Consider the following 11,849-nt stretch of genomic DNA (forward strand, 5'->3'; position numbering starts at 1 on the left):
AAAGCAGAATTGAACTGGATTTTTGAAAGGCTGTTACGCTGTTTTAGTGAGCGTAGCGTAATATGGCAGTCATGAAAAGAACTAATATATATACATTAGTTCCTTTCATGATTTCATTTTGTTAAGGAATAATTAGTTTCGGGCGGCTTTGAAATAAATTAAGGTTTCACATGATAGGGTCACGATTACTAGATATTTTATCAACAGTCAACTAAAACACCATCACAAATATCACTGTCATTGTGTCCTGATTGGATCGTTCGCGGATATCAGGCCTAATCTTTAGACGAAAAGATCAAGCTTTCGGATTGTACGAACTGGTTCCCATCGTAGTTCAGGAAAAAATAGTAGATGAATAAACGTATACTTTTTGATCTGAATGCTCTTATGCAGAGGGTTAGAGGATTTCACCATGTTGAACGAAATAACAATAGAAGCATTCAACGCTAAAACGAACAAAGCGTTTTCTTTGGAAAGGAATTCAGTTGTGCAATATCTCTGGCAGAGGAGCTTTTTCCAGGTACTTCCTTCGAATTTATGCGTACAATTAACGCACGCGCTAGTATTGCGGCATTTCAGTGTTGCGTCTCACTCGTCCAGTAACAGAACTAAAACTGGACGAATGAACCAATCCAATGTTAGGTTTTGTGGCTAAGTATTACCCTAAATGGCTAGCTTTCAACAGAAAATGAAGCTTGCTCATACACAAACTTTTTACTCATTACTATTACAGGATCAGGAAAGCGCATTATAACTTATACAACTCACAACTCCATTAAAGCATATGACAAAGTTAACTAATGTTGATTACCGAATCATGAATTGTACTAGGCAGTTAGTCGTAAACAGACAAAATATTGGCTTTTATACCCTAAACGCGCGTCTGAATCGACAGCTACTCGTCGTCCATTTTCTTCGTCATTACATTTCGTCAGCGTGACCAGCTATGCTACATCCACGTAGCATTCACGTCTCCTCCTTGTGGCTGCGTCCTTAGCAACTCACCTACTCCACTAACCTACCATTCTTACGGCGATAACTTAAAGCGCCCTTACAGCTTCGTCCTTCTCCGCAGTCTTTCTGTAGTCCTGACGTCCTCCGTAGATCCGGGATCGCGACAGCACGCTAATGGCGCCTTCTTTCGAAAAAGTAGTTAGCGTATAGATCTGGCAGCGTCGTTCGAACTATGGCCATCTTTTCTGAGGCAGCATTCATCTGGTCTCCTTTTCCGTTAAGACTCGTTTCGCGTATAGTAGTTCTTCATGCCTGGCATTGCAGCGTCAGCTAACAAAGCGACGTGTCACTGTCCACATTTGGTTTCGAACCTAAACCACTTCGTTGAGTGTCCCTAGGTCCGATAGGCAAATCGCGGTAAGCACTCTATGTATATTTATTGTGATCAAGTAACAGAAACTATGTCCTGTAAAATTACCTATCTTGAAAATCATTATTAAAATATAAACCTTGGAAGCGTGTGGCAAATTCTATTTGGTTTGCAGTTCATCATGACACTACTGCCCTCAGGCTTCTGCAATGACAGAAAGACAAACGATACGGCGCATAAGCAGGCCTTATTTAAATGTCTTTATTAAACTTCTGACCGCTGTTTTGAAATGAGGCCTGGGAGTAAGTGTTGACAGTGATAGCACTGGATTGGTTTGTACAACTGTCATTGATTGCCAGGAAGGCAACAAAAAAATATAGGTGAATATAAAGCAATCATAAAGTGGAAACTTTGCTGGCTTATCTGTCTGGCATTAATGACAGTACTGTGATCATGGAGTAGCTTGTCCGACAAACGGATCAGGATTGATTATAAAAAAAAAAAAAAAAGGTATCGATCACAATTAGCTAGGTGAAGGCGGTGACGTATACTTATGACATTGTATTATCGAAGATAATACTTAGGACAAAAATTTGGAAATTTAAGGCAGCAGCAACGATCAAGTCGGTTATAGTAAAAAAAATGTTTGATTATATCTTTGAAGCTTTGCCAAATCAGGTTAAAAAGTAATTATAACGATAATTATAATAACAACCATTGGAAGCAAGTTGAAGTATATTCTAAACAACGTTTGTGCTAGACGGGCTTGTATTAAAACAGTGTTGCGGCATTATGTGTGACGTAACCACAGAATAATTTGTGAAAAGAAACTAACGCATCTCCTTAGTACAACATCCTAAATAAACGATGTTTCTGCCCGAAAAAGCGGAACAGGAAATCCGATTGAGAATAAAAGTTCTAGTGAGCTGAAGTAATTAACCTGTACATTGAAGCTGCCCCTTGATTACACCAATTCAACTGTTAGCCACAACAACGTACTGTGTTTGCTTGTAATAATAATGTAATTTGTTTGTGTAGAAAAATCGAGAGTAACAGAAATAAGGAAATTATTGCCGAACAACAATTACTCTCCTGTATACAGTTTATCTTATTTCAAATGTGCGCAGAACTGTCACCCATATGTACCTAATATAAGGTAGTCGAGAAGTAGAATGCGGCTGCCATATTCAAGTCACGATCATTTCATCCCTGTCCCTATTTTCACAAAAAATTTGCGCTTATTTGGATCGGTAAATCACGTCCCCTAACGTACGGGGCGAGCAACTATTGCTATTATACTATTTCCCTCATCGTTGTTTGTGGGCAGACACCCGTAAACAAACACAGTCATATGTAAACTAGTGTTTCTTTTCTTTTCGATATGAACTGCGTCGACATTTTTTCCTGCGTTTTTGTTTAAAAAAAAAGATTGCCTAGTAGTTCTATTTCCGCCTCCAAGTGGAGCGTTGAACTGGGACAGAGTAATCGTTGTCCGGCCGAAAAAAAAAGTGGCCACACTATAGCCGTACGCTGAAATCGTCGGAACGTCTGTAAATACAGATTTTTAAATTGACAGAGGCTTTCCTGTCTGCAATAGGTAAACCCGTGGGGAAATAGTGGAAGGATCGTTGTGGTGCAAGCAGAATCTGCTTATATACATAGTTACTTTGCTCGATATCGTGTGGCGATAATCAAGCAAGCACAAGAAGTACCTTTACTCTTGCTAGGTGTCGTTAACGCGAACAAGTTTTAGTCGAGCGGTAAATGAGTGCAAGGGCTCTGTAGTGTAAGAAGTGTGTCTTTTGGACTGAAGTTTTCCGTAGAAAAATAGAAAAGAGAAAACGCTACTTTAGAGTAATATCTATGGCAATTCAGCCAGTCGGTACGATAGTACGCATAGGAAGTAGCATCGGTTAAGCGGTTTTCACTTATTCGCAGTCGTAACGTTTCAGGTGGAATCGTGATTGTATGGAAGTCCGTTTATGCAATCGGGCTTTTGGCGTTTTGCATTTAATCGGAGCTGGTCGGCTTATTTGCTTAAAGAAGTTATTTTCAATACTAACGAAGAGTCGGTGCCAGTTATGCCAAAATCTGGCTAAGCTTGATAACGTTTAAAGCCGACGTATTTATATACATTTGTTGTTTTGAGTGTTGGAAAATTAAAAAAAAAAAACAACAGCTATTACTCGTCATGTATTATGATGATAGATTTTTCGTTTTTTTTTTTCATTTGCAGTTCTAAAATGTGACGAGATTGTTAACTAGAGAGCAGCAGATCAAACTGACGTTATGAGCTTATTGAAGCGGTTTAATCTGTTTTTAGACACAGTTAGCGGAAGTTGATTCCTTTCCACTTTCTTTCAGTCTGCTGGCAATCGAACTCGGGGCCTTATTAAACAATCTTTTATATTTTATAGATATACATGATCAACCTGTTAGATTTTGTTACTGAAACCTATCTAGCGTAGGCCTAAAGTGTAAGTGTAAGTGATAAGTAAAAAACAAAAGACTAACAACTTACAAGCAAGGTATAGCAGGCGTTTAGATACTGTAAAACTGGACGCCGAAGCAAAATGGAGTGGGTGCTTTTTTTTTCGTAAAATTGAAGAAAAGCGACGAAAACAGGGCTCTATAGTAACGCTGTTTTTAGATGTGTACGTTTTACCGACTTTTTGTGTTAAAAAGTAGATACAAAATCGAAAATAAATAAAACGCCTTTTCCTAACGCTTTGAAGCAACTGGTTAAAGTGAAGGCAATGTTCACCAGTGCCAGTGGCATATAAACAAACGCCTTCATTATGTTTCTGTCATTGATAAACAAAAATTGTTTATCGAAAAAACGAAAATATTAGTGGTAATGTTTCCAGACGTTTAAACCGCACTGACGGCTATGAAAAACATCATAAAGCAATACACGTTACCACTTGTCAAAGTATCGAATTTTTATCATCCGTACAAGAGTTTATGATGCTGGCAGAAAAAGATTACCCCATTGGAACTTCGCTGTGTATGAGAAGTAGCAGATGACGGTAGTCTAGCCGGATGTTGGATGCGTTTAGTAATTACTGGGAATCCGGTTGAAAAAACAGATAAAGGCCCACTAAATTTTCTGGTTTATTTAAAACTTAATGTTGCTACTATTAATTTATGTTGTTTGGTACATTAAAGCGTCGTGTGTATTCTCGTTTACTGGACCACTGGTAAAACGCAACACAAACAAAATACTGATACAATCTCTTCTAAGAATACGCACTTGAATCGTTATATTGCACAATAGTATGACGTCGTAAAGTTTTTCTAAATTTCGGCGTAAAGCTGTGATCACCAATAGACTAAACGTAGTCCTTGTAATGGAATAGCTACAGTGGTTTATAGTATTTGCGCAAATGACATTCTCATTGTTCTCAATAGAAAGAAGATTTGCATCGACTCAAGGACGACAGATGTGAATTGTTAGCTCGCGACAAACACACGAATACCACAGAAAGGTGGTAGACTCCTTAGATTTGTTCTATTTCCCGTTCATTTATCAGTCGATGATCACTATCTAAAAACTCTTACGATAAATAAGCCACTTGAAACGTCTTAAAACAGCGGCACGTGGTTAACGGAATGGTGTTTCAGGGAACGCCTAATACTTTGAGTAGGTAGATGGTTCGACTGTAGTGTGCGGTTATCATTGCGTTTCACCTAATAAACGGTAGCTAGCTAAAAAGGAAGTGACTTTTCTATGCGGGCTTTGCACCGGAAGCAAAGCATGCTCGTTTGCAACTGCCGGTGGTACTACCTAGACAGTTCTGCCCGCTCCATAAGTACACAAAAACAACGATAGCTTCCACCGTTAACTATCGCCATCCCTACCAGCCGGAGGCCATTATGCAATTTACCGATAGCTGTCTAGATAGTATAGCGACGTTATATACCGACTGAATGAGCCTGACACCATGTCGACACGGACCGAGTGACGGCTTGTTCATCCTCCGTTCCAGTCGGTCTCGCTTTGAGTGTTTTTTTGTTGCACACCAGAGGAAGCCCTCTTGCAATTTCTCGTATGGTGCCGCTGAAGATGTGCCATGGTGTCAGATAGGCATCGGTAGTGATGATATCCAGGCGGCAATGCGATCAGCTAGACGGGGACAGGAAGCGAGAGTCAAAACGGCAAACGGTCGCATTTTCCAGTCAAAACATGACTGTCCATGATATCATCCAGCTCATGGATGGCTGTTGACCAATCACATACACCGCTTGCACGCACACAGGGGCGCAGGCACTCCGTGTACAAGGAACGGAAAGGGCGCAAGCTGCATGTAGTGAGGGATCCTTAGGTGTGGCATAAGAAGATGCAGCGGAATGCATTCGAATCATATCAAACATTTATACTATAAACCGTTTCTTTCAAAGGCTATCTAGCTAGCTGCGATTGTAAAGTTCGTATATATTAAGTTTTTGTACAAAAATTGCAATTAAACATTTTGTCACTATTAAGTTTACAGAATGAGGTGACCTACATGGTTGGTTAAGGGAATCAATTTTTAGGCTTGTGCGGAACGATGAGTTACGTTGTCCGCTTTGCCCGCGATCGTTGCATTTCTGAGAGCGGAAAATTTTGTTTCAATGGCAGAAAAAGCCGGTTAGATTTATGCGAGAGCAAGTTTATCGACGGGCGTTGATCTTGGCTTCGACGCATAGTCAGGTATGTAGCAGCGTTGGTAACCATATTTTATTTTGAAAAATTGACTCGTAGTATATAATATGCTTATGCATCGCAGAGTATTTTAATCTGAGTGGAAGGATATGTCGCACTTCGGATGGCCATTTCCTCTCCCTTTTTATCGACTGAACAAACGTGGCGGTGAAAACTAATAAGCTCTGGTCCGCCGAAATCACGATGTTTCATATTGGAAGATATTGAGACCTGCAGCTTCGGACTCAACAAAGCGGCTTATGCTTTTAAGCTTAGGTCAAACAAGATGTGCTTGATTTTTTTCTAGCGGAAAAAACTTACACCAAGGATGAATACTTTGTCCTGGAAATTCACTTCCTATAATTATGTACGTTCTAGCATCTGTATGGAAGATTTAATACGAAAGCTCTTTCTCATTAGTTATTCAGTAGCTCACATATTTGTGTACTATAGAAAAAACACACAGCCCCAGCGATAAATATGAAACGGCCTATTCTTAACAAGTAGAACTTTAAAAAAAATAAATCATATTCTTCGTGGTCCTCTCCTCGTATTTCTACGTTCGAAAAATCCTGCTTAACTATGATAATCTGAAATCATAAATTATGAAACAAGCTGTAAACGTAGATCAGTCGATCTTATCCTAATAACAAAACCTTACACATTCAAGCATCATTAATAAAGCGACAAATTTTTTTATACAACTGTGCCAAATTAACTAGGGGTCGCTAGCAGCGAGTCGCTTCACCCTGCGCAAAAAGAATTAACGGAATTACACAGCGCCGTTCATCAGCCGCCGCTGCTGTAGCTTGGACAGAAAGCTGCCGTGTGTGCGCTGATTTCTATGTATATATATATAATAATCTATCTATATATATATATGTGTATGCATATCTATATGTACGTATGAATATACATATATAAATGTATATACGGTGTCAGGAAAGCAAACTACCTTTGCAGTTGCAAGCGAACATATTGTACTGTGCTTGGTGCTAAACGTTTGATCACCATGAGGACCTTCATTGTGAGTTCTTTTTTACGCGGTAATTATGTACTTAGCTATTAAGTATAATTTTTTGCTTTCGATCATTAGATATATGACATAAAGTGTCTCCTAATAATATACTTAGTTCGGAACACTATAATTTTAGAGTATTTTCACTTTATATAAATAAAAATATCCAAATGTGAAATCTCCTCGCGCGCTGTTGTGCAAAACACCGAAGTTTTATATTTGCTTTTTTCTATTCAGCCGTATCTTTGTTAGCGATAACCGGTGAATACCTATGCCATTTTATTTGTACCTCAACGTAACGATTTTTTTTTTAATGTTTTGCAGAGAATGTCTTGGCAGCGCAGAATCTTTAGAGACCGATTCCTTTTTTCTGCATTGCCGTATATAAACTATTCAATGTATACACAGCATCGCTGAGAACCAACTATTCAGTAGTCATAATTAAAGCCTGTGTAGAATGACGTCCAGATTGACAAATAATTTCCAGTAGATTTAGCCCTTCGAGACGATAACTGACGCCGACGTAAATTACGTTCTTGTACTTGTAACGTTACGTGGTAACGCAAACCACTTTGTTACTTGTTTTTTTTAGTTAATGCTACTGTAGATTTCTGTCGAATCGTAAATATTACACGATGAGATCAAAAACGATGAAGGTGGTCACTCAACCAAATTCAACTATTTGGAGCTATCAGAACTCAACAGATGTCGCGCCCCTGGCATGGTCTAGGTTAGCTACGTTAAAGACTTTTTACAGTACAGACATTTTAAACTATGTCTAGAATAGAAAAAGTACACGGATTTGTGTTGTCTAGGTCCCAATTGGCAGTTGTTAGTCATAACAATATGCGCAATAACTGTTTGCCAAATTTCAGCTGCTGGCTCTCGTTGCGTTCAGTGGCGCCATGAGCGCAGGCTTGTCCGAATGTCAGCGTAGGCGTGAAAACTCACTCCGCAACCAAAGTAACCCAAAAGCCAATCAGACAAATATTGAAACTGTCGGCATGGTGGTCGAATGTAACGACGACGGAACCTATAAGCCTCTCCAATGCTTTCCCCCTGCTGTAGGCGGTGGACGGCAAGTATCAATATAACTGTGTTATTGTCATACTACTGCTACTGCTGCGCAAAACTAGAAATAACTACTTCAACTTACATTTCTTTCTGCTTCGAATAAAGGCAACAAGTGGTGGATGTAAATGGATTAGGTTCACAAACAGGCCGTGATAAATTAGTGAACCTTTAGCGCAGGAAGCTACCTAACTGAAAGTTTACCAACGACTAGCTAACTATTTTTCGCATAACAATAATAATTACTTATAAAAATTTTAACTTTTCAGATTCTGCTTATGCTACGATTCCGAGGGTCAAATAATCAAACAGGCTTCGAAGAGGACTAAAACCTGTGCCTGCCATCTTGAAAAGTACAACGTCGAGAAAAAGCGTGGTCAGACTGGCCTCGCTTGTGAAGTCGATGGATCTTTCAAGTAAGTTGAACGCAAACATTAGCATCGAATACAACATACATGTAAGTTTGACCAGTCTTGAACAGACTCCAGCTTGGACATGTATGATTCAGTGGAACAGTCGTATGATTCATCTTCAACGTTTTACGTGTTACGAAATACACTAAGTGTCTTCGAAGTTGTCGATCTCAATGCAGGCACATTAAACACGCAACACTACAGTGATATCAAACGGGTAAGGTGTTGATGTAGCCCGTAGGAGTAGGTTGCCCGGAGTAGTCCGTAGGTTACTTTGCTTTTTCTCGTCGCCTAAACTCTCTGATGCAGAGTGACTCAAAATCTAACTACAAAAAATCAAAACTACGTTAGGTGCTTTTGTGCCATGAAAAAAAGACGCTGGAAGGCTGCGCGAACGTCTGGGTGGGCAATTTCGCCCTAGCGGCCGAAGTCCAGTCGCTTCCGCATGCTTTCCGCAAAACACCATGGCCGGTTACGAAGTGCCACGACGTGTAGCGACGTACCTAAAAGGTCTACACGTTCATTACTTTCCTAGAAAGGCGCGCACGCACACATAAATACAGTTCAAAATGGAAAACAATGCGACCTATTTGGACATGCACTCGATATTCTTCTTACGTCTGTGCAGTCCACTGCATTGTAACTATGTGCTCAACCTGCAAAAGATGCTGCTTGTGGAGTCGCAAGCGCTACTTTAACAGGCGGTGGTAGAGATAGACAAATTTTAATGTTGTAGAACTGTATAAGCGGTAAAAGAGGGTGCTCATATCGACAGTGTCAGTCAGTCACACATACATACATACGCATGCTGCACAGGTGTTGTGTCATCGCCTGGCTGCTATAGGCATCTAGAGTAAAGTCTAGGTGACACTCTATATTACGCCGATAAAGTTGTCAGATGAGTTTAAATTAGGCACAGTGTACATACATAGTTATAAATCGATAGGCTTGTTCATGTGAGTTGGTAGAGGATCGCTAATTATATATAACATGACCTGAACCAGCATTGATCTAGTAATGTTCAGTGTTTGACAGGGCTTAGCAGCCATAATAAATCATACCCTTACGTAACTAATGACTCGTCCGTGCGTAGCCATCACTAGTGCGTAAGTTATTGCGATGAAAAAGGCAAAAACTTGTTCAACGATAGTATTGAACACGATCGATGCTGCTCAAGAAAACGAACTATATTTGCGAAAGACTATGCTATTGTGTGGCCTACGTGGAAGCGTTACAACTCGTCTGTTTGCGAGAAAATGTCAATCGAAGGCAGCTATGTCGTTAAGCCCATAAAGTGGCTATATGGGCTGCTAATGGTTTCGGGCGGAGAAATCCCTCACTCAAGAAAATTGAAAAAAAAATATATATATATATCATATATCTTTCTTTAAAGGTCCGTGATCATCGTTAAGAGGGGTGATACTTCATAGTCATTTATTATCAAATTATGCAAATCTTAGGTTGTAATTCAGCCACGATAGGTACACATAAACTTCTGTTGCCAGTGTGAACCAGGGTTTTTATGGAAAACATATCAGTGAACTAGCGAATTGCGGTTTGACTGGGAAGCACCATTCTTCAAAATTAACTTGCCCGAACAGAAGACTATACAATTGGCGCGGTCACGCATGACTCTAGGATATATGGTTAGTTATACATGATTTTCGAAATGTGGTACAGCATACAACGTCACCCTAACTTGGCCCATGTAGCCTCCCTGGTGGTCATGTATTATAACTCAATGTAATGGCTTTTATGAAACGTAATTTGCTATTGAAAAAGCAACTCTCGGGCAAGCGAAACTGTGGAAAAAACAAGCTAGTTCCCTTGTGTCTTTACCGTTCAACACACGTCATACGTGCATACATATATACACTACCAGTCCAAGAACAGCCCTTACTCTGTGTATGTCCTTATTTGTCAGGTCGCGGTTCATTAAGGCTACTCGAAAGCTAAAAGAGGCGATTGTACATAAAATTATGTAGAACATGTGAAAATATAATGGCAATGAACTCATGAGCTGTCTAACGACGTAAAGCGGGTGTCTTTGTTATCAAATGGCTCGATAAGGGCAAATCTGTTGTAGCTTTGTCTTACTTCTGGGACAGTGTGATGAACGTATAGGTAGATAAACAATCGCTGTCAACCACCCTCGAATAATTCACAACGGGGACGGTAACAGGCAGATGGCTAGAATAACGTCCGCATTGTGAAAGAATACTAATCTTTTGGCATGCCCCTGCACTCACAAAAGTAGACTGGATTATTAAAAAGTAGCGAGGAAAATGGGTGCGTGGTCAGAATGAACTAGATGGTGCTCATATGATGCCCTCTTAGAGCCGTCGCTTCTCTATGGGTTAAGACCATTACGGTTAACTAGTATTGTGGAGTCCCACAGAGCCGTACGGCTCGCGACTTACCCCGCCGCTGATTCTCGGGGTCGTCAAATCAATAATAATTTAGAAAAAAAAGTAAGATTTGATGCCATAGCATTACTTTAAGAATTTGAAAAGATTCTTGCATAGACAATAGCCGACAAGGCCGTTCAAGTTAGAATATTTAAGCCGATTACCACTGCTGATGTCGTATCCGACGTATATCAATAGGTGATAGCCTCTGTGTGTTAACTACACGAATATACCCACTTCCATCAGTGATTGAAAGGAGCTGCGCCGAATTTTTTTTCCAAGCCATACGTTGTGACATTGATCGGAGAATAATGCTTGACATGATCGTTCTGACCATGATGAATTTTATCAACTGTTATTCTGGCTAATTTCAGGAAGACCCAATGCAGCGGAGGCAGTTGGTGGTGTGTAGATCCCGCAACAGGCGCAATGAAAGGCTCGAAACGTTCCGGTCCTTGCTCGACCGCTACGTGTGCTTAAAGAAATCCCTTCATTACCACCAAATCATTACCCTAGTTGTTAGCTTAGCGACGAACAGCAAAGAGATCTTTATAAAAGAAGATATATCATACACAGTACAAGAGTGACACCGAAGATGAACCGAAAGAGCCAAGTTTCGATTATTAAGCTGACAACTGAGCCCGCCGGGCCGATAAATAGCATCATGTGAGACTGAGCTGAAAGCAGAAAACAAATGTATTGCTTTTTATTAGGTAAATAAAAAAAAATATCCTCTAAACACTGAATATGATTTTATCTTACAAGTATAGTGATAGTTTGATAACATAGTGATCACCACTGATTATATGCCCCATTTTCTATTTCAGTTCAATGGAAAAGTTATTGAGTATTTCTAAATTATATAACATTAAATTTTAGCATTGTGTAAGGCAGCTGGGGTCCAATACTTCAACCAAAGGTAGTCGCGTTG

The 11,849-nt window shown here is 39.9% G+C and overlaps 1 protein-coding gene across 3 annotated transcripts; it reads left to right on the plus strand.

Moving 5' to 3' along the window:
• The first annotated feature begins 5,864 nt into the window (after positions 1-5,864).
• On the plus strand, positions 5,865-11,664 carry LOC111243854 (U20-hexatoxin-Hi1a-like). 3 transcript variants are annotated; one of them, XM_022790285.2, is made up of 5 exons: positions 6,876-7,035; positions 7,619-7,756; positions 7,902-8,104; positions 8,367-8,513; positions 11,293-11,664. In XM_022790285.2, the coding sequence occupies exons 3-5, from the start codon at positions 7,932-7,934 to the stop codon at positions 11,396-11,398; spliced, it is 426 nt and encodes a 141-aa protein (XP_022646020.1). In that variant the 5' UTR covers positions 6,876-7,035; positions 7,619-7,756; positions 7,902-7,931; the 3' UTR covers positions 11,399-11,664. The 3 variants fall into 3 exon arrangements, with proteins under 3 accessions (XP_022645841.1, XP_022646020.1, XP_022645930.1); XM_022790106.2 differs by lacking the exons at positions 6,876-7,035; positions 7,619-7,756 and adding an exon at positions 5,865-6,017; XM_022790195.2 differs by lacking the exon at positions 7,619-7,756.
• Positions 11,665-11,849: the final 185 nt, after the last annotated feature.

Source organism: Varroa destructor, unplaced genomic scaffold, assembly GCF_002443255.2.
Source record: "Varroa destructor unplaced genomic scaffold, Vdes_3.0 BEIS01000001.1, whole genome shotgun sequence".
Classification (NCBI taxonomy): domain Eukaryota; kingdom Metazoa; phylum Arthropoda; class Arachnida; order Mesostigmata; family Varroidae; genus Varroa; species Varroa destructor.

Coding starts and splice junctions, on each gene's coding strand:
- LOC111243854 (XM_022790106.2), top strand. CDS start 5,964: ATGCGAGAGCAAGTTTATCGACGGGCGTTGATCTTGGCTTCGACGCAT. Junction 6,018..7,901: donor TGGCTTCGACGCATAGTCAG/GTATGTAGCAGC, acceptor GCCAAATTTCAG/CTGCTGGCTCTCGTTGCGTT. Junction 8,105..8,366: donor CCTGCTGTAGGCGGTGGACG/GCAAGTATCAAT, acceptor TTAACTTTTCAG/ATTCTGCTTATGCTACGATT.